The sequence below is a fragment of the Girardinichthys multiradiatus genome, chromosome 2 (assembly GCF_021462225.1).
Source record: "Girardinichthys multiradiatus isolate DD_20200921_A chromosome 2, DD_fGirMul_XY1, whole genome shotgun sequence".
Taxonomy (NCBI): domain Eukaryota; kingdom Metazoa; phylum Chordata; class Actinopteri; order Cyprinodontiformes; family Goodeidae; genus Girardinichthys; species Girardinichthys multiradiatus.
This window is the reverse complement of record NC_061795.1, coordinates 4,272,522-4,296,300: the sequence shown is the minus strand read 5'-3', so window position 1 is coordinate 4,296,300 and position 23,779 is coordinate 4,272,522. Positions and strand designations below refer to the sequence as shown.

The 23,779-nt window shown below is 36.6% G+C and overlaps 1 protein-coding gene across 2 annotated transcripts in view; it reads left to right on the top strand.

The window, feature by feature from the left end:
• The first annotated feature begins 14,166 nt into the window (after positions 1–14,166).
• Positions 14,167–23,779, top strand: part of kitlga (kit ligand a) — a 56,069-nt gene continuing 46,456 nt past the window's right edge. For both annotated transcript variants that reach the window (XM_047352131.1, XM_047352135.1), the window contains exon 1: positions 14,167–14,453. In XM_047352131.1, coding sequence (XP_047208087.1) covers positions 14,439–14,453 — 15 coding nt within the window. In that variant the 5' untranslated portion in view covers positions 14,167–14,438. The remainder of the gene's footprint in view (positions 14,454–23,779) is intronic.

Below are 23,779 nucleotides of genomic sequence, written 5' to 3'. Positions count from 1 at the left end.
CTGCAGCACACGTGATCAGTTTTGCGTTCTTTGTTTGTGTGTATTTAAAGTTAAGACAAACTTTACTTGATGGTTGATTTTAAACAGAAGATTGATCATAACGTCATAATGTTGTGTTTTCTTTAAATATTATTTCAATAAATGAAGGGAGCTAATGAGACACCGTTGAGAATTAGTCATCCAGAAGATTGGTTTTATTCAACAAGATCATTCTTTAAAACATTATTTTATTAAAATATTTTTATCATGAATCACTAAGGTAGTCGAAGTAGAACAAACCAGAGAATGAAAACAGACTCAAAACACAGGATGTAGACGGTAAGTGAAGTTTTATTCCTAGTGTAGGCTTGCCTAGGATAATAAGTTGGTGTTGTCCAGGAACCAGGGGAGGAGGACGGAATCCAGGAATGCAAGGTGAGAGTGCTGATGGTGAGTATATTTACAGTGCAGTCCTTAGGTGAGCGTTTACCAGGTGCAGGCAGGCAGGTTGACAGGTAGACAGGCAGGTCGACAAGTAGACAGGTAGACAGGCAGGCAGGCAGGCAGGCAGGTAGGTAGGTAGCCGGGCAGGTAGGCAGACAGGCAGTCCACATAACTGAGGTTATGTTCCAGCAAAGACCTTCTTCTTCTTCTTGTTGGTTTTATTGGCGGTTGGCAACAAACTTTTAGTAGCATTACCGCCACTTACTGGTATGGAGTGTGGTTCGTGTCGGTCTATCTATTTATATATATATATTTAATTCTACAAATTAAATAAATAAATATATCTTACCTATATGTATATATACAAATAGACATACTTACACATTACATTGTATTCTACCCTTCTATATCCTCCATACTTTCACAATTTTATCTACTATAATCAAATTCTATTAAATAATTGTGTTTTCTTTAAAAAACAAATCACTATTTGTACATGTTTACTCCCTAAATTCTTCCTCAAAATATCTAATAAATTAACCCTTTCCTTAATACCTTCAAACTCTCTTCTCATATATCTTCTTTCTCTTTCATATTTATGACATTCTAATATAACATGTTCTATTGTTTCATATTTTCCACAGTAATCACATTTACCAGTATCATGCTTTTGAATTTTAAAAAGTGTATAATTAAGTCCTGTATGCCCAAATCTTAACCTTGTTATCACTCTTTCCTCCTTTCTATTTCGTCTTCCATTTCTTCTTTCTCCTACTATCTTCTGAATTTTATAAAACCATCTTCCTGTTTTTCCTTCATCCCACCTTTTTTGCCATTTTTCCATCAGCTTTCCTTTAACAATACTCTTTCCCTCAGATTTACTTGTTTTAACTATAAAACTAATAGGATTTTGAATTATCCTCTTTGCTATTTTATCTGCCCTCTCGTTTCCTTCTACTCCAATATGTGCTGGAACCCACACAAATATAACTATCAAGCCCATTTTTTGTATTCTGTATAATGTATGAAATATTTCTAATAAAATGTCCATCCTACTATCTGATTGATTATATTTTAAACTTAATAATGCAGAGCTTGAATCTGAGCAAATGACTGTTTTTAATGGTTTTATGTCTTCTACCCATTGTAAAGCTAATAATATAGCCAATATTTCTCCTGTGTATACTGATAAGCCGTCTGTAATTCGTTTTCCTATTTTTAGATTGAATTCTGGTACTACAAAAGCTATTCCTACTTTTCCATTTATTTTTGATGCATCTGTATATATTTGAATATATCTATAATAATTATTTAAATGTATCTGTACTGAATAACTATCTACTATGGAAGATTTATCTTGCTTCTTTTCCATTATTGACATATCTACTGTTGCTTCTGGTAGAATCCATGGTGGTATAATTGATATTGGTGATGTTTGACAAATTTCTAAATCAATCATTTTAAATTCTTTTACTTTATTTTCAATTGTCCATCCAAAACTCTTCATTTCTTTATTTTCTTTTTCCCAACATGGATTTAAAATTTCCCAAATTGGATGATCCAAGTTATTACCTTGTAAATTTAACCAATAATTTATTTCTAGTTTTATTCTTCTTAACTCTAACGGCATTTCTTCCATTTCTATTTCTATTGCTGCTGTTGGTGTAGTTTTAAATGCTCCAGTACATAATCTTAAGGCCTGATGTTGGATAATATCTAATTTAACCAGATGTGTTTTAGCTGCTGAACCGTAAACTATACAACCAAAGTCTATGTTAGGTCTTATCATTCCTGTGTAAATCTGTTTTAGTGATTTCCTATCTGCTCCCCAGTCACTGCCAGCCAAGCATCTCATAATATTTAAAATGTTCTTACATTTATCAACAACTTTTTGAATATGCATATTCCATTTTAGTTTTTCATCAAACCATAATCCTAAAAATTTTATTTACTTTACTTGCTCTAATTCTTGGTGATATAATTTTAATTTTATTTCCTTGTTTATTTTTTTCTGATTAAATATCATTACTTTGGTTTTTTCAACTGAAAACTTAAATCCCCATTGTAACGCCCATTTCTCTATTTCAATAATAGCCTCTTGTAATTTCTTTACAATGAAATCTACATTTTTTCCTCTTTTCCAAACAGCTCCATCGTCTGCAAAAAGTGAACATCCCATTACTTTTCCAATATCTTTAAATACATCATTTATCATAATTGAAAACAATAACGGACTTATAATACTCCCCTGTGGAGTTCCATTTTCTACTATATATTTTCCTGAGATCACTTCCCCAATTCTAACTTGTATTTTCCTATTTGTTAAAAAATCTTTGATCCATTTAAATATTTTCCCTTTAATGCCCAGTATTTGTAATTTAATTAATAATCCTTCCACCCACATCATATCATATGCTTTTTCTATATCAAAAAATACAGCCACTACACTTTCTTTATTTACCTGTGCTCTTCTAATTTCATGCTCTAAGCATAGCATTGGATCATTAGTACTCCTCCCTTTTCTAAAACCACTTTGATACTTTGACATATATCCTTTATTATTTAAATAATATACTAGTCTACTATTAATCATTTTTTCCATTATTTTACATAGATTTGATGTTAAGGCTATTGGTCTATAATTTCCTGGATTTGATTTATCTTTTCCTGGTTTAGCTATTGGTACTATAATTGATTCCTTCCAGCTCAGTGGTAATTTTCCCTCCTCCCATATTTTATTATATAATTGTAATATTATATCTTTCGATTTTCCACCAAGTTGCCTTATCATTCTGTACCAAATTTGATCTTTACCTGGTGCTGTATTTTTTGTCTTCCTAAGTGCATAATTTAATTCAGCTTTAGTAAATTCAACATTTAACAGATTATTTGTTTCTTCAACACTCTGTAATACATCTTTATATATAAGTTTTGTATTTTCTCTTCCTTTTCTGCCCTCTTCACTAATATTATTTGAACTGTTAATTTGACTAAATATTCTTGCCAATATTTCAACTTTATCTTCATCTTTTACTATATTTATATTATTTATTTTTAATATAGGATATTCAAACTCTCTCTTTATGCCATTCATTCTTTTAATTATTTTCCAAATTTTTTCTATTTTTGTTTCTTTCCCTATTGTGCTACAGAAATTTCTCCAATATTCTCTTTTTACTTTCTTAATAGTTCTCCTTACTTTTGCTTGCTTTCTTTTATAATCAATTAAATTCTTATAAATTGGATTTCCTTTTAGTACCTTAAATGCTTTATTTCTTAACTTTATTGCTTCTTTACATTCATTTGTCCACCATGGTACCATTATCTTATTACTTTTACACCCTGCTTTCTTTATAGAATTATCTGCTGCTTCCATGATTACCTTACATATTTTTTAATTTACATCATTTATATCCATTCTCATATCTACTTTCTCTAAGTTTATTTGACTCAAGTATCTAAATTTAGTCCAGTCTGCCTTATTAAAATTTAGATTTTTATTGACATTTATCTTCTTATTATTTAAAGTTAATCCTACTCTTATTGTAATGGGAGAATGATCACTACCTATTGTTGATTTTTTATCAATGCCCCACTCACAACTACCAGCTAAACCATTTGAAACCATTGTTAAATCAATAACTGATTCCATCCCTGTTCTTACATTGATTCTTGTTCCCCTCCCATCATTAATACATACTAGATTTTTTATTTCCATTAATTCTTCTATAACTTGTCCATTTTTATCATTACAATTACCCCACAATGTACTATTTGCATTAAAATCTCCACACCAAATTACTTTCCCTTCCAAATATTCATTTAACTCCTCCATTATTTCAATTGACAATGTTTTACATGGATTATAAAAATTTATTATTTTAAATTTACCTTCTTGTTCCCATATCTCAATTACTATATATTCAAGTTCTTTCCCTTTCTCTAATACCTGATATTGTATCCCTTGCTTAATAAATATTCCACATCCTCCTCCACTTCTCTCCTGTCGATCTCTTCTTACACCATCATATCCTTTTATCACAAAATCCAATGTTGTTTTTAACCATGTTTCCTGAACACAAATAATTTCTGGTTGTTCTTCAAGACTATCAATATAACCTTTAAATTCTTGTCCGTTAGCAATTAAACTTCTTGCATTCCATTGTAATATTAACATGTACTTTCACCAGATGTTCCTTGTCTCCCATCTACCTCCAACTTTTTATTTATGTTCTCCCACGATCCCTCCTTAAACCCCAAAAACTTTTCAGCTCCTCTCACTATTATTTTAATCTTCTCAGTTTTATGCTTGGCTTGGTCAGTACAGTTGATAACATAGGCTACGAATAATATTAGTTTTTCTACTGATATTGTAACATTTTCTTCTGACTGTACTTTGCTTTGCTGTGGAATTTGATTTGCTATTTGTTCAATCTTTCTTGTTTTCTGTTCCTTCACATTTTTAACTGCTTCTGCATAGCTTATGTTTTTAGTCATTTTAATGTGTATGATTTCTTTTGCCTTCTTCCTTACTTCACATCCTCTATACGTAACTCTATGTTGCCCTCCACAGTTACAACATTTTTCTTGTACTTCTTCTTTACATTCTTCAAACTTGTGATCTTCACCACATTTTGGACATCTCTGCTTCCCTTTACAAACTGCTGCTATGTGTCCATCCAGCAAAGACCTGTTCCAGCAGCTGCCTTAAGAAGCCCAGTGAGCTCATCAGGAGATGAGCTGCAGCTGCTGATAATGAGCTGCCAGAACCAACCAGGAGGAGAGAAGCTGAGATCCTACAATTTTATCTGATTTTGCATTGTGAATGGTTGTCTAAAGGTATGCTGATTATTGCCTAATTTAGTTCCAAGACTAACTTAACTTCATTTCCAGATTCTTCAAGATAATCCTTGGTTCTCAAACATAAACACTGCATGGTAATGTTGCATCACTCTTTTGGTCATGGTTTTCAATCATCTTTAATCAACTTGTTTATATTGTACATAGCCCATTAGTCTTTGTCATTCTTTAATTCTGCTTGGTAGTTTAGTTGGATTGTTTTAGCATAGTAAAGAGTTTGTTGATTGAAATATGTTTGACTTTGAGTTGACTTATTTTTGTTAATAAATTCTTGTATTTTAAGAAATTGTGTGAATTCATTCCATGTGTCTGCAGAGTTTTTGCTGTTCAATAATGTCAGAGCTTGGCTCATCTCTTTCAATTTTGTCCTAATACCATCGCCTTACTGGGCTGGTATTCACAGGATAATCCTTAACAGACCAAAATATTATTTGATAAAATAATAAAATATTAATATTAAATAATATTCTCAGATTCATAATCCCAACACCAAGTATGCTTCACTGTGCTTCAGTCACAGATTGCTGGTCCTTCAGGATAAGAGAGCAGAATTCATGGTTCTCTGTGTTAGGTGTTTTAGTTTGAATGTTTATGTTCTTTAGTACATCCCATTGTTTACTTTAGAGTTCTGTTAGATTTCCTCTTGTATTTCTCTAGTTCTCTGCTTTTCTATGTTAATTAGCCCCCTCCTTCAGTTGCCCTACATTCTCTCTCACCAGCTGCTCCCAATTTCTCCTGATTAGCCCCCTTTGTTCATTGGCCCATTCTCCGCCCAACCTCTGTGTTTTTATCCTCTGGTTTTCATTGTTCTCCACTGGTTTCTCCTGGCTATTACCTGTTTCCTATCGGCTCCATGTCTGAATTCCTGCCTATGTTTCCATGTTGGGACATTTTCTGTAAGTTCCAGCTTAATCTTTATTAATAATAAATTCACTCTGCAACTCAATATGCTGCTTCCAAGCGTTGATCTGCACGTTGGTCCAACCAAAACTCAGCGATATTAACACTATGTTCATTTTATGCCATATCATTGGAAACACATCTTACTCTTTTGTCAGTACACAGAATATTCCCAAATGTCTTATGGGTCATCAAGATGTCTTTTGGATAATGTAAGACATCTGTGTTCTTTTTGGTTAGCAATAGTTTTTGCCTTGAGATTCTTTGATGGATGGCAAGCTTTTGTGGATATTGACTCTCACTGTGATTTATCTGTTGAATATTTTTTAGATTTTTATTTTGTTATTTATAATCTCCTTGCCGATTCCTAATCTTGTCATACAGGTTCTATTTAGGTGATTTCTTGATTTTACAAGTTAGGCAGCAGTCAGATCTGTGAGAGTTTAGTGAAACTGAATTCAGCTCTCCAAAAAACAGAATATATCTGTAAAAATGTCAAAACTATTTCATAGCACTGTAAACCACTGGTATTTGAAATCATCGGCATCACCTCTACTTATTGCAACAGACAAATCACCTGCTCTAATGAGCTCCTGAAATGCAGGCAGTGAGAAAGGTTTGCTTGATGTGCTTTGCTATTTATTACGAATTCCTAGTAACTCAAAATCTCCAAAAGTATGCTCTGCAGCTTGACGTTTGTTAGAGATGTCAACAACTGGTCTTTGTATACACAGTAAAAATACTATCTGTCAATCCTGCAGCAGAAAATTAAATCCATTCTTCCAATTAATAGTTTTTTTACACAAATCCATTAATGCACAACTGCAGTCAGGGAATATTACTTATTTGGGTAATAATGTTTCTTCTAAATTGGCAGATTGCACAAAACTAAACCACATCCCACTCTTAAAAAAAAGTGAAAGTTGATCTAACTGGATGGAAATCTCTACCTATCTTACTCATGGGCAGTGTTGCTTCAATAAAAATTATAGTCTTGCCAAAATCAGTTATTTATTTTCAATGATCCCAAATTAACCATCATCTGACTGGTATAGATCTCTGGACTCCTCCATCATTGAATTTCTTTGGAAAGATAAACCCCCGCAATGCTACAGAAGAAGACCAATGATATTGGAGGACTAGATCTGCCTAAGTTTCACCATTACGTCTTAGCTAAGAGGCTGCAATACATCTGAAAATGGTTTAAACACAGTCCTCTAGATGAACCCTGGCTAGATGTAGGACAGACTTTATGTGTATGGCACCCTCTTTGTGGTGCAGGCTGTGGCCTTTCTGCTTCACTGCCTGGCTGGCACTGGTGGTTTCAGGTGTTTGTCCATGGAGGGGTGCATGTGCCTTAGATAGCTGGGGGTTTGCATTTGGGTGGGCTTGCCGTTTTGGGTTGGGTGTGACTCAATTGCCACCTCGGTGTTGTTGTGGGGCATGTTTTGTTGCTCCGCTGGCGTGGTTGTGGCTGCGATCCGGTGCCAGCCTGGGGTGCATTGGGGACTGGGTGCTCTGTTGGCTCTGTGCCGTGGGTTCAGGGGTGGTTGAGCGTGTTGGTCGTGTGCCCTCCTTTGTGTGGCGTTCTCTTGTTGTGCTGGGCCGGCTGGTCTGCTCTTTCTTTTGAGTGGGGCCACACTCTTGGTCGTTACTGCATGCTTCCAGCTTCTTCGGACGGGGGACTGGATACTGGCTATCTGGGCTGGGATTAGGGTTTGAGCGGTTCCAGGGGGCTGGAGATGTTGGTCCCGGCTTTCGGTCGATTCTCAGGGCCCGGTGCCTGTCCCTAGCCTTGGGCCCGGTGGATGTGCCCTGCTCCTTTGTTAGAACTTGGCAAACAGAGGATCCTATTGGGGTCAGCCGGGGAGCTGGCTCTCTGGGAGAGCATTTTGCCCCCCAGTCCTTCCTTCTCCATCCCCAGACACCTCCCTCCGTCTGCTCCATCACACTACAACTCATGTAGGCCCTTGGGGTGCGGGATGGAGTGCTTTGAGGGTTTTCCATCTCTGCGATTTTTATGTAAAACTTAGACACTCACTTATAACATTTTCATGACGAGTACATGTAGGGCTTTGGGGGTGAGCACACTTAATGACATCCAGAGGGGAGTGTGTTTTATTAACCTCAATTCTGGTGCCTGCGCCCACCTCTAAGGGTTAAGTTGCATGTAGATATTGAGGGTTCTGGGGGGGTGGTAGACCCTCTTTCCCACCTATTTTTCTTTTTAAATGCACTCTATAACAACACGCATCAACACAACATTTGAGCAGGCAGATGTATTTGAGCTCTTTCCACACCCCTGTTCATTGTTTGCCATCTGAGGTTGGAGGCCAGGAGATGGAGTGGGCCTTCTGGTCAGGTCATGGTGGTCGAATGGCGCCGGGGCTGGCGTTTCAACATGGTTAAAAACAAAAAATAAAGAGTCAAATCTGATAGTAGATTGTTGTTATTTTTGACAAAAATAGAATAGAACGGTATTCAGAAGGGAAAGTATTTACATCAGTTGACATATGCCTCATTGATCACACAGTAATGGGTTCTTGCAGACTGGGACTGTCTGTCTCCAACCCTTTTAGAGCTAGTTTATTGGTAGTACAAGAGCTTTCATCGTAACCCTTGGATGCACTCGGCTCCATCAATAAATATCAACTGCCTGCATGCATGTCCCACTAATAGTATCAAGTAGGCATACCTTTGTTACCTAGGAAAAAGCTTCAAAACTGCAAAATGTTCTGTCATACCGTAACTATAGTTTTATCCTTTTAATGGTATGGCAGAGGAAGTGCCGGAGTGAACGCAGTATTGCTACCTCTTGATATACTCCCAGTGCTACTGTACAAATGATTTTTTATGATCACAACCATGCTGCTTTTCAATCAACAAAGGGTGGATTCTTTGTTTAATGTAAATTCATAAGATTTAAGATGTAAATTGCTTTGACAAACAGCAATTTAACAGCAATTTAAATCTAAACATGGTTTAGAAAAAAGCATGTGGTAAATGATGGAGTGCAGAGATTCAGCTCTAAGCTACTTAGACTAGAACAAGAACAGATGTTTTGATTCATAAATGTCCGAGGAATAAAGTGGCTTAACAGCTGAGACTAGCTAAATCCCAATTTTATCTTCAAGTCAATAATAAGCAAAAAGCAAAGGCAGTGAAAAATATTTAACATTTATAGTGCAGGAATTACATCACTCAGGCGTAAAACAACTAATATTCCAAGGTAAGATAATCACAGATAATGCCAACATTGGCTCTACTTTGAATTTATGTCAGTCCATACATTATACATTATTACTTTTTTTAAAAGGAGCAACACAGTGTTCTCTAAGTGTAAGGGTCTAATTTTCAATATGGACACAATTAAGCAATGACAGTCCAAGAAAGTAATCTACAGTCATATTTCATTATTTGAATATACATTCTGATGGGGACCTTTTGTTAGATTAAAAGTACCTTTTCAAAATGAGAACCTATAAGCAGGTATTAAACATCTTTAATTAAGCCCACATTTCTGTATTAAAAATGATTTTTCTATTGATCTGATGTAATATTCTAATCTTAAATGTTGTGTTTTCATTAGCTGTAAGAGGAAAATCATCATAATTAACAGGACTAAAGGCTTGAAAACATCAGTCTGTGTGCTAAACTTTTAAAGACACAACTCTCAGTGTTCATCTACTGGAGATACAAAATATTAACAGAAATGTAACTTTAAAACAACTTCATAAAGCCTGGAATGCACTGCTTTCAGTGAACACCAAAAATGTCTTCCTGTTTAGAAGGAACATGTCAAGAAATTACCCCGGCATTTTATTTTTATTTCTTTATTTAATGTCAATGTCAATGTTTAATTTTACATTGTTTTTTCTTTTTGATTATTTGCTTTTTTGTTTCTCAATAGCCGAAATGACCTTCCAGTCAAGTCAAGACACCAACTTTCGCATTCTCCCAGAGCGACAAGAAATTACAAACTGAGAAAAAGTTGCAGTCTTTAACAAGTTGGGTGAATACAGAATTTCCCTGCATACATTGTTCTAGAAGTCTAATCTAATGACTGTTGGTACTCATTGGTACTCTCCCTTCAGTTGCTGTAAGTTGTGGCAGTATAGGTGTCTGAGTGAAAATTGTGCCAAACCGTAAGTGAAGGTCCCAATTTTGACTTATCTTGTCTGCTGTAAAGCATTGAACAGACACTGTCTGCATGGTCATTATTCAATTATTTAAGCTCATAACAAACATTAACTATTTCAGTTGTGTCACTTTACCCAGCCCTGCCTCAAGTTCCAGGGCTCAGCCCCAGAGAGGCCATGACCAATTTAACTGAAAAAATGTGAATAAAAACAAAAGCAACACGTCCTTTATATATTTTTTTTCTTTCAAAAAGATACCTGTATGTTTTCCTGTAATAAAACAAATGTATTGGTTAAATAAATAGTTTTAAATCTAAATCTGCTGGTAGCATGAATAATTATGGGCTTACACTCACCGGCCACTTTATTAGGTACACCTTGCTAGTACCGGGTTGGACCCCCTTTCGCCTTCAGAACTCCCCTAATCCTTCGTGGCATAGATTCAACAAGGTACAAGGAACATTCCTCAGAGAGTTTGGTCCATATTTACATGATAGCATCACACAGATGCTGCAGATTTGTCGGCTGCACATCCATGATGCAAATCTCCGGTTCCACCACATCCCACATGTGTTCTATTGGATTGAGATCTGGTGACTGCGGAGGCCATTGGAGTACAGTGAACTCACTGTCATGTTCAAGAAACCAGTCTGAGATGATTTGTGCTTTATGACATGACGTGTTATCCTGCTGGAAGCAATCATCAGAAGATGGGCACACTGTGGTCATAAAGGGATGGACATGGTCAGCAACAATACTCAGGTAGGCTGTGGCATTGACATGATGCTCAATTGGTACTAAGTGGCCCAAAGTGTGTCAAGAAAATATCCCCCACACCATTACACCACCACCACCAGCCTGAACCGTTGATACAAGGCAGGATGGATCCATGCTTTCATGTTGTTGACACCGAATTCTGACCCTACCATCCGAATGTTGCAGTAGAAATCAAGACTCATCAGACCAGGCAACGTTTTTCCAATCTTCCATTGTCCAATTTTGGTGAGCCTGTGCGAATTGTAGCCTCAATTTCCTGTTCTTAGCTGACAGGAGTGGCACCCGTTGTGGTCTTCTGCCGCTGTAGCCCATCCGCCTCAAGGTTCGACGTGTTGTTCGTTAAGAGATGCTCTTCTGCATGCCTTGGTTGTAACGAGTGGTTATTTGAGTTGTTGTTGCCTTTCTATCAGCTCGAACCAGTCTGGCCATTCTCTGTAAACCCTAGAGATGGTAGTGTGTGAAAATCCCAGTAGATCAGCAGTATCTGAAATACTCAGACCAGCCCGTCTGACACCAACAACCATGCCATGTTCAAAGTCACTTAAATCACCTTTCTTCCCCATTCTGATGCTCGGTTTGAACTAACCTAACCCTAACCCTAACCCTTCTTTTAAAGTATTTTTTAAGGATCATCCAAAGATCAACAATAGGGCTAAGGTCAAGGGTTTGGGAAGGCCTTTATAGAATAATAATGTTAGCCAGCTTGCATTATCCTTTCCAAGATCAGTTTTGAGGTGTGTTCTTTTAAAAGTGACAGTTTGGGTCTGTTTTCTAAAGTGGTGACCATCCCAAATAAGATAAAGATTAGAGTTTCACAATTTATGTGAATTCTCCAAAAATATTCACTGAGGTTTTTGGACCTTCCCATTGTTCAGAGTATTGATCAATCCACTGAGTACTGTTAAACAAATCTTTTCAACACTTCAAAGTGCTTTACATGATTACAAAAAAAACATTTTACATAGTACATAGCAGTTGCATGATTAGGGAAAGTTATGAAAGGTAAAAAACAAATTGCACTACAGATTGAAATTAATGACCTCAGCTTTTATGTTAAATCGTAAGATTAAACAAACCCCCAGCAGGACAATTTAAATCTTTAACCCATTCACTGATGCACTTGGTGCTTTATGGTTCATATGTTTTCACCATAAAATCAAATGTTTCTCCCTGGGGAGGAGGTAACTCCTTAGAATCCTTCAGGCCCATTACACATATGGGTGATTTCCCCATTACCTCATTAACTATCTGGGTAATGGGGAAATATTCCTTTAAAACTTGTCTACATCTGGACCAGGAGTCAGAGCCTTCTCGGCGCTCTGTAACATTCCCACCTAACTATTGTTAGGAGAGCCAAGGTCAGACACGGTAAGTCGGGGAGGGGTCTCCTGCAGTTAACTGAATCTCACTGCACATAGTGAGGTCTGCCTTGCTCAGTTTTAAGGTGGAAATTCTCATATACCCTTTGTCCCATTAGAAGATTTTATCATTTTAAACATTTTATTAGCATGACCTTTTAAACTTTCATAATTTTAAATATTTTGTAATTTTTGATTTGGCCTTTGGTTATAATTTGTGTTAATTGAATGCACTCAATGCTTTAGGCTCATGTTTTCTTAACATTTTCTTAGATTTATTCACTCAAGAATACACTATATTGCCAAAATTATTTGTCTTTCTACTTTTACATACATTACCAGTCACAAGTTGTAGAAACACTTTCTCATTTAATGGTTTTCTTTATGTTCATGACTATTTACATTGTACATAGATTCTCACTGAAGGCATCAAAACTGTGAATGAACACATATGGAATTATGTAGCAAACAAAAACTGTAAAAGAACACTGTAGGCAGGTGCCAAGTCCTGTTGGAGAAAGAAATCAGCAATTCCACAAAGCCTGTCAGCAGGAGGAAGCATTGAAGGGTATTCATAATTTCTCCAGACTGTGGGACCCGTGATTTACCAAGGAAATGCAAAACTTACTTTTATCTTAAAGGACAATTTTGGGCCTCTGAGCAACATTAAGTATTTTTCTTCTTAGCCTTTGCAAGACGGTTTTGACATCTGTTGTTCAGGAGTGGCTTAACAGGAAGAATGCAGTAGCTGTAAACCATGTCCAGGATGCATCTGTCTGGCACACGGACACATCCCCCCCAAAGTCTCATATGGGCTTTGCTTCACAATTACCTTAATGCTGTGGTTATCCCTGTTGCTTGTGCACCTTTCTTTGCCACATCTTTTCCTTCCACTCAACTTTCAACTAATATGCTTGAATACAGCACTCTTTAGCAATGACCTTTTGTGACTTAAACTGCTTGTAGAGTGTTTGAGTGACTTTGCTGGACAACTGTCTCGGCAGTCTTCTCCATCATTGTGTAGACGATGACATGGTCGCAACAGAACCTTTTAATATTTATTGTTTTATTGGTCTTATGTGATATTATTTTGTAAGAAACTGAAAATTGGGTTTTCATTAACTTTAAACCCTAATCCTCAAGAATAACAGAAATAAAAGTATATCACTCTGCGTGTAATGATTCAATTTATTAGTTATACATTTTCAAGTGAACTACTAAAATGAATTAACCTGTCATTGATATTCTGATATATAGAGATGTACCTGTATTACTGAAAAATCTTTCAACTTGTATTATTAAGTAATTGTTGTCAGCATGGGTGGGTTGCAGTTGTCTGGTTATATGATGTTTTGGATGATTTAGCCTGTAATTGTACCACTGATATATCAAATCCTATGACAGTTTGACTCCTTAAGATACTGAATCATTCATTGTGCACCCTACACACAATGGTAGCCATCTGGCTTTTATAACCTCCAGTTCCATGCGAAGCTAAGATGACTTTAGCATTATACATTCCCACCTATAAAATCAGACTTCTGATCGATATGAAATGGTGTTGAGCAACCTGTTTCTCACTCTGCCCTCTGTTTACACTGGCAGCAGTAAGATTGAAGTGAAGGCGGCTCGTCAGAGGGCGGCTCTTTGACTGCATTTTACGCATCATAAAGGCTTAACTCCCTCCCTCTTCTCCGCTGTTGGGCGCTCAGTATCTGGATCTATGTTGTAGCTAAGAGAGAAAGGACTGAGAGTGCTTCCCACCACAGGGTGAAAGAATTGAATTAGATTTTTGTTTTGTTTTTTGCTGTTTGTTTTTTGGCCGTTGTCACTTACTTTGGGGCTTTTTTCTCCTCTGCTTGGATACTGCGGACTTAGGCATTGGATATGTGCACAAAGGATGATGAAAACCCTTTTCCTCATCGTAGAAGTAAAATAAAATAGGCTTTCGCGCACACTGGATTTACTCCTGCTATTCCATATGAAGAAGTCAAAAGTAAGTGTTTGCCTTGTTTTGTGGGTTGTTTTGGGGAGTTATGAGGAAAAAAGCAGTTGGAGCTGTGGTTACAGTGGGACGCGATCCACGCTGCAAGAAACTCGTTCTACATATGACACTTTCCCTCAGCAGTTTCTGAAACAGTTTACTTCTGTAAGAACGAGCGAACTGATTCTCATCGGGATAAAGCAGATGAAGGGATCAAACATTTTTGGGTGACTTAGACTACTGGGCTGTCATGGAGAGACAATGTGGCAAACCTGCTTTCTTTTTAAACGGGTTACCACATTTATTTAAAACAGTGGTCCACCTGAGCACACGCATGCAGACTAATCACTGTCTGTGTGTTCAATTTGTAGACCGGAATGACCACGATCGGTTTTTTTGCGACGACTTCTAAGAGCTGTTTGCGCCCTGGGTCGCAACCCTTTCCAGAATTCTGCTCCTAATTTCCCAGACCTGCATGGTAATTTGGCGATACACGTCTGTGTTTTTCATGCATATGGATTCTTCAACCCTCCTGCTCCTTAGGTAAAACACAAGGATGTAAAGGCCCACGTATTTTCTCTCCTCCCGGGTTTACGCAGCCCCTCAGGTTACAGCCCGCTTCTGCAACCCGGGGTTGGATGAGTTCGCTAGGGCCATATTAGGTTGACAGCCGGCAAGGCAGTGACACCTTAAAGAAATATCAGGTTTTAGAGTGCAGGCAAAGAAAAAACGCCCCGTTTTATTTGTATTCACTTTCACTTTTTAAACCTATTAAGTAAAATGCACGCTACAAGTCATCTAAAGTAAACTTTCGAAGATCCACTTTCCGTTTGATCTGCACCTAAACCCTGCGCACTTCGGGTGTTTTCTGCGCGGCCCGTTTCCCAAATCTCTTAATCAGATTAAAACAAATATAAAATATAAATCATATTAATATGCATACAGTAGCTATCAGAGTGTGCATGCAGAAAGGGAGAGGGAAAGGTGTCTTAAGTCAGTTGAAGCTGGGTGGACATCCCGACTGCTGGTGTTATTAATGCTCCGAGCAGCTCTGCCTTTACGCCTCGTAATGAGGTTAGACAACAATGAGTCGTGTGAGCCTGACTGCTTGAACGGACACCTTTCTTTCGGGATTAATGCGCTCATAAGCGGCTTCACTGTTCACTGTTCTTTCATGTGGAAACCAGACATTATATTTCATTGAAAATGCTTTGATTCCTACAATTTTAATGTATGCATAGAAATCTATGTCAGTGATATTCCGTGAGTATGAGAACCACGTTCTTGCTTCTGAGATAAATCCTGTATGCCAGCTTTGGCACAGGAGCTGCGTGCAACTTTCCGGGAGCATTTCTAGACCTTCACACCTTCACAGAACAGTTGGCACCAGTAGGGAGCGCTAGCTTCCTGACGCCTGCCACACAGGGATTTTTAGTTTTGGGGCTGCGAAAGGAATGCAAAGGCATTACGTCTGAGAGCTATGACACATATCTAAATGATATCAAGATCATCTATGTAAGTTACAGCATTTTGAAATACACAATTCTGGGAATTCATGTTCCTCAATTTACATAAAACATGAAATTGTAACCCAAGCTGCAATATTCATCATTAAAATGTTCAGAATTCCTCTATACATTTTTAGAAATTATAAATCTTTTAGCAAATACTCTTTGATGGCTTAAATAAATATTATTTAATTGACTTGTAGTAGTCTTTATTCAATAATGTCAGGGTTGTTACTATAGAAAATATTTTCACCATCAGAAAAAGCAACAGATGAGATTGTGGTCCAAAACAAAGGGGCATTTTGTTTGAATCCTTGAATCACACCTTATAAATAAATTCTAAATTTCTTTTGCTATTAATGTGCATTTTCAGGGTCACATTGTAGCATGCCATCACACTGTTATCTTCATGTTTTTGTTTGTTTTGTTATCTTTCTTTTTTGGCATTTTTAACTGAGACATCTGGAACAAATACAGTAGCACACTCACTGAGAGGAAATTGATGAAATGTAATGTTAAATATTAGTCATTAAAATTCTTAAAATTTTACTCAAGCATATTAATGTGCACATCTAATGTTCAATCAGGGTTAAAGCTGCAGTAGGTAACTGTTGTAAAAAATATTTTTTACTTATTTGTTAAAACTGTCACTATGTCCTGACAGTAGAATATGAGATTATCTGTCAAAAAACAATGTAGTACTACAATGTAGTCTACCACTGTCAGTGTGTGAATGAATGGGTGAATGACTGATTGTATTGTAAAGTGCTTTGGGGTCTTTGGAGACTTGATAACGCCCAATACAAGTGCAGACCATTTACCATTTTACAAACTTGGTCCTCAAATCATTAGCACACCTGCACCACATCAGCAGTCATGAACAACGATACGCGGTGTGTGGGGGAGAGGTTGTGAGAAGCGCCTATACGAGTGTGATTGATAATGCTAATACATTCCTCTTGGCTCTGATTGGTTGTTTCTGACTGAGAGTTGTGTAGTTCTGCAAATTGAATTAGGACCACTGCGAGGAGCTTGATTGTTTTTCACAGATAATCTGTCTGATATTCTACAGTCAGGACATAGTGACAAAAAAACTATTTTTTACTTAAGTTGACTACTGCAGCTTTAAATTCCAGCAACATTACCTTCTTTGTCTTGGTAACAAATTTGACTGATGCTTGTTCAGTCAACTGCTATTCAATTTATAAAAGATATCCAGTAGAGGATGGTAATGATAATATTGAAATATCTTTATTTAGGTTGTAATAAGACATGGGACATTTCTGCTAACAAGTCATACCAAAGTTTAAAAAAGTTACGGTTTTAAAACAGCAAACATTTTCCATCATTGTCTTCCAAAGTCCTTTCGCTGAGAGACTAGAGAACGTTTTGAAGGTGACCAGAGTTTTTTTTTCCAACTGTACAGAGTATAGTCAGAGGTGTGCTTACCCCTTCTTTACCTGTTTCTGGCCTGTAAAGCAGCTGACTGGAGACTCCACCCTAGGAGATAGCCTGACTAATTAACCAGTTTATATTAGGTTGTGGACCTAGCAGAATGGGGTGTGATAGATGGGATGCTCTTGATCCATTACTTACTGCTGTTGTATAACTGTATCCTAAATTTATTTGGCATAAATCAATCTGAGCTTGTAAATTTTATACCTATATTAAGGAAGATGATGCTAGATTGAAAGATTTTAAATACATGGTGTTGTTCTGCTTTTGATGAATAGTTCATTGATCATGTAGATGTTTTGTACTTCCATTTAAATAGTGATATTTAAAAGTAATTATATATTTTTTGCTTGTGTAAATTATCTTAAACTATTTTTACAGTTTAAGCTAATTTTTCATCTTTAACAGTTTTTTAAATGCAATTGTTAAAATAATAGAATTGTTATCTTTTAGTTAGTAAATGTTGTACTAGTTTTACAAGTTAGATCTTAACAGTTTTACATGCAGGCAAAAGAAATTGGAAAGTGTTAGCACAAGAGTGATTTAAAAGCACAATTGTCCTGAAGTCAGACTCTAAAAGACTGGAAATTATCAGACCCATTGCTCATGCAATCCAGATTCAGTTTACCTCGTCTGTATCTTTGTGGCCCCTGGCCTGCTGAGAACCAGCACATAATATCAGAATCTCCAAGAAAAACTGTTTTTTGCACTGCAGGACATATATATGCTTGCTTTGAATCTGCAGATTGATATGGCAAGAGGGAATGAAAAGGGGAGACACTGAGCTCTTCACCATTGGATTTGTTAAGTCACTTGTTTCAGGAAACACACAGAAGGTGGGCGCTGTGAGAACACCGATAATGTGTTTGAGTTTCACTTTTTGCTTATCAAATGTACATACATTTGTTAGGTTACTAACAAGATTAGCATTACAGCTATAAGTAGGAAACAGCACAGGGAAGCTAGATGATGTTGGTCCCATGGGTTTAAATGTCTAGTTTCTTTAACTGGATCCCATGACTTGAAGCGTGTTCCATCTTAGTCACACTCCTTCCCCATTCCTGGTTAATTATCTCAGTGAACATCAGACATGATCTATGGTCCTGGAGCCAGGTTTGGAGCCAATAAATGACCCCAGTGCGCTGGCAATTGCTATTGCTCTCTTGTTGTGAAACAATGAAAGAGGTTATGTTAGGGAAGAGTCTTCATTTCTCACAGCTGCATCTCAGATATTTTTCATTACTCATGTCTCTAACTGGCTAGAACTTAATCAATATGTTTGTCGTCATGTGTTTAATTAGATCCATCTCATCCACTAGATTGTGTATTACCCACTGGAATCAAAATATTACTTTGGTCTTTCAAACACCCTACTTATGATGGATTTTGTTAGTTAGAAAATAACAGTTTGATTTCAGGGATGCTTTTCTCTGAAAACCCATTTATTTTAGACTGTAGAACAAGCTCAGGTTGCTGTTCGTTTTTGGCATTCCTCTAAACCGTAGCGACCACTGCCTACATATAAGTATCTAGCACCCATGGGCCTGTGTGAAATTCTCATGCTGTGACAACCTTGACTTCCATCAAGGTATTTATGCAAGCATTTAAAACAAGAAATGTACAAAATAATCTCATAGCTTTTATTGAAAAAACAAAAACAAAAAAAAAACAGAAAACCAACAATTATTCTTACTTTTTGTATAATAAAATATGAAACATTGATTACTGCAGCTCTAATAATGTTTTATACAAGATTTGTTAAGTTATTTTAATTCTGTTCACCTATAGTGAGGGAGTATATCTTTACAGAACCCTGAAGCATATCTGGTCAGTGAGTGAAGTAAAAAGTATTTTGCTTGAATGGAAGCTGTCATTGTACCAGTGCTGTAGAACAGTTAGCAGTTTGGACATGACATGCTGGTTTTAAGCCTTAACACATCGATACCATGCAATTGCCCAATCAAATAAAAAGTTAATGCAATGGGTTGCTGCTCTAGAGAGGAGTTATCAAAAGCTCTGATATCTGACTTCGCATCTGCCAGCACCAATGACTCTTACTAGTATTGGCTTATCATTGACCAGATAAGTTGCTTCAGGAAACTGTTACAGCAAACATAAGGCTTGTTTTTACTTCATTGCTTTGAAAAGAAGGTCATTGTTGTAAATCATGTTGTGCTATATCTAACTGTATAAAAGTGCTGTAAAAGTAAAGTTTTATTGACTGAATCTTCTCCGTTCACCTGCTCTATACAATACCAGGTGGTATCAGTTGACTTACCAAAGTGGATAAGATTGAACATAATCTTCTACAAATAAACTGCAGCAAATTAGAAAAATAAGTTAACACAATGAAGGAAAAAGTTTTTTTGTCTTAGTCCAAAAATCAGAGTATGTTGTATGGTCTCTCAGCGTGGATTTCCTGCTCTCACTAATGTGCACGCTGGGAATTACTGGTTAGGAGACTTTAGAAATTTTTCATACCTAAGTTTGAGTTACGGTCTTGACAATAGGCACAGTTGCTTTATGATTGTGTGAATGCAAAGATAATGCGAGAAATCAGAGAAGAAGCGGGGATCCAGTGCAGTTCCAGACTCTGATATGACAGACCTATTTTGAGAGTGAAAGAGGAAGTTGATTGATAGAAGGTCTGGAAGAAGAAAGATGGTGAAGCCATCACAATGTTTTCTCAGGGGCATTAAACCACTTAACTAAGTATTTTACTTGCAATAGTTTTTTTTTTTTTACTTTTGAAGTCAGAACATATTTTCCATGCTGCCTGTTTGAGGGGGTTAGGAGTAGGGTTAGGTCTATTTATTCTCAGCAAGTCGTAACACTGAGTTATTTATATGTATTCTCCATATTTTCACTGATATGACTGCAGAAACTATTTAAAACATGATTACTTTGGAACACCCATGAAGACGAATATTGCAGCTTTTAGTTTCTCAGACAAGATGTTCTGGCTTAATTTGCTTTTCTGTCACGGCACATGAAATATGTTTGAGTTTGGGATCTTGGTCTAAAAGTCACTGTGGGAATTTGGAAACATCTGTGGGCTGTTTAAGCTGTTTTCTAATGTTTAATAGACTAAAATGCTTTTGATCAATGAACAGCTGTTACTAAGCTAAAGCATACACAGACTGTGCAGTTCCTAACGGAAGTAGTTGTCATAAACTGAGAGGTGGGAGCTCGACCAAAACTCAGACAGGAACTCGGAAGCTGCATGGTGAGTGAAAAGATTTAATAAAGAAATCAAAAATGTACAAAAGAACTTGGAGGAACAGAACATGAAACTGGTAGGGAGCAGAATACTGAGGCAAAGGAGCATGTGGGATTGAGCAGAGTATCGGGACATAGTAACGTAGGGAACCAACGAGGAACAAAGAGAATTAGAATTTATATATATATATATATATATATATATATATATATATATATATATATATATATAAATAAATAAATGGACTGAACTTATATAGCGCTTTTCCAGTCATGCAGATCACTCAAAGCACTTTACACTAGAGCCACATTGGGTATATATATATATATATATATATATATATATATATACTGGGGCCAGAGTGGAGAAAAAGGCACGGAGAGCAGGTCAAAGCAATCAGGTGGGAATGAGTAGCAGCTAAGACCGAGGGAGGAATTAAAGAACATGATTTGACAATGCGGGACACAAGGAAGAATTCTTGCAGAAAAAAATAATGGTAGTAATATCTAAATGTAACAAAACACAAGAATAACCCAAGAGCCCAATAAACAACAAATGAACTAAAATGGCACCATCAGGGAATACAAACAACAGGGAAGAGACAGACATAAATAAACTAAAACTCAAAAAGTTAACACAAGCGAATCATGACAGTGGATACTCGTTTCCCAAATTTTTTTTGGAAGACAAAAAGCATTAATTCAAAGTGTAAAGACCCTTTCAAGTTTTTTTTTCAACTAAGGGTATCACTCTTCTCACAATTGGTGTTCATTAGACAAAATCGTGAGCTACCCAAGCAACATAAACGCTAAAATGCTTAATTCTTTTTTTCTGATCTATAAAAAATACCTCAGAAGGTAGTATGAGCAAACTCTGGTATAAAGGTTTAAACTTAACTCAGCCTTGTTTCTCCACATGTTCTGGTAGAAATGCATCACTCAGCTTCGGTAAGACAAACCCTTTAATGATTGTGATATTGTGAATGTTTTTTCACATCCTGGGTAAACTTTAGACTTCATGGCAGTTAGACAAAGTCAAACGTGTATTTCTCTTGATCTTTGGATTGAAGACTCTTCGGGGCAGCTACAACATCTGTTTTCACAGGGTTTCACAGGTTTAACCCATTAGCGACATTTGAAATGACATATATGGCTTTTTGCCCAGGGCGCAACTTTATCTGAGGGTGGGATGGACGCTCAAAGAAAAAAAGACTTATCTGTCAATTCCTCATTGAACAAATTCAACATGGAGTGGGTGCCCCCTATTAGGGTGCAGAGTGTGAGCACTATAAGAAAATAATAGTGCACATTACGGTTGGCTAATGACGGGCTATTTCATAGCTTTTTAATCTGGTGTGTATTTTTTTTTTTGCATGGTTTTAAATCTAAAACACCTGGACTGGTCAAACTTGAACTGGATTACTTTAAACTCAGCAATTAGAGATTTCTAAAATCTTTATTCAGTTTGTGAAAAAGACTAAGCATTTTCCATGCTTTTTGGGCACTAAGATAGCTTTAGATTGAGAATTATGTTAAAATATGCACTGAATTATTCTATACTGACTCCAGACTCTTTAAAACACAGTTTGGATTTGTGAAACCTATGTTAAATCAAATCAAGATTATAATTTGCTTTTAAATAATAACAATAAAATTTAGAAGCGGTAAAAATTTATTTGCTGGGTGGAAAAGGAAAGGATGCCCAGGGCAGCATTCATGTAAGAACCACCCCTGTTAAGACATGTTGATGAAGAGGACATTTCAAACACCACTATTGTGTTTTGTGAATATAATTTGGAATCTGGACATAATGAAGAAAGAAAATCTGATGTTTGACAAAGTTGATGCTAATATCCCCCTCAAGGCTCAATTGTAACTTCTTCAAACATCGTTTTAGCAATGAAGAGGGGGGTTGAGACTATGTGAAAGCATTTCATTGAGTGATGCTGATGATAGCTGCAGAAAGGAATGCACAATTTGTTCCCTTGTTCCTGAAAAAATGAATAATCTTATTTAAAAAACACACAGTGCACATTGTGCTTTTCTGTATATATTTGCTCCGGCATCCATTCAGGGGTCTCAGCTCTGTGAAATTGACAAGCTGCCTGAAGAGATGTGATTAACAGAAGCCCAGGGCTTCTCAGGCGTAAAGGGCTGCTATTTTGACAAGCTACGACTCATCCTATGTAAGTACTCTCCAGCTTTGTGAAGTCCCAGTGTATATGTGACTCAGATCAGTTGGTAGAGGCTGCCTTTTCCAAGTATGTGTTAACTTGGAAGTTGCAGTTTCCACATAATCAGTTTGCCTTCAAGAGCGGAAAGTCAAAAGACAAAGCCCATTGGATTCAGTAGTCAGAATCCATGTTGACTATCTGCACCAGTGGAGATTGTACATAAATGCCATTTTTGCTCTTAAATTAGTCTTGTGCAATTATTGTTATTATTATTATTATTAAAGTAAAAGTCTATTTTTATGCATAGTTTTAACTGTGATTTACAGTATTAAAAGTTCGGAAGTAGTGTATAATAATTTATGCTTGTCTCACTCTAAGATTGTCTTGATGCGAGAATGTATGGTAATACTCCTATTGTGTTTTCACAATTTTAATAAAAATGTAATTAATCTCAAACTGTTAAGTGTAGAACAGTTCTGTATAAATCTGAACAGTCCTTGTATTTTATATTTGTACTAGACTGATCAGATGCCTCTGAGATTCCTTGCATCCTGAGTAAAGAGCAATACAGGAAAATGCAACTGATCTTGGTGGCTCAAGATGCTTTAAAGAAAAGTATGCCTGGCTTTTTTTTGTCAAGTTCATATGGCTCTGAGCCTGACATGCTGCATGTCAAATTGCAACTCAGTTGCAACTGTTTTCCAGTTTTATGAATCCAAAATCATTTCCAAAACTCTTTCAACCTCAGGCTAATATTTTGCTGAAATGCACCTGAAAAATATCCCCCATGGTTTCTGATGACAGCTTCTAAACTTCAGGCCAAAATAAGCATCCTTAGGCTCCATTCAAAAGAAACATTTGGCCGAAAATTTAAAAACAAAGAGTCTCCTTGTCATTACATTAAGGCCAAAAGATTAAAAAGAAAAACTATTTTTACATCTGCCAACATTCAACAAAAGCATATAAGGGAATATGTGGCCTC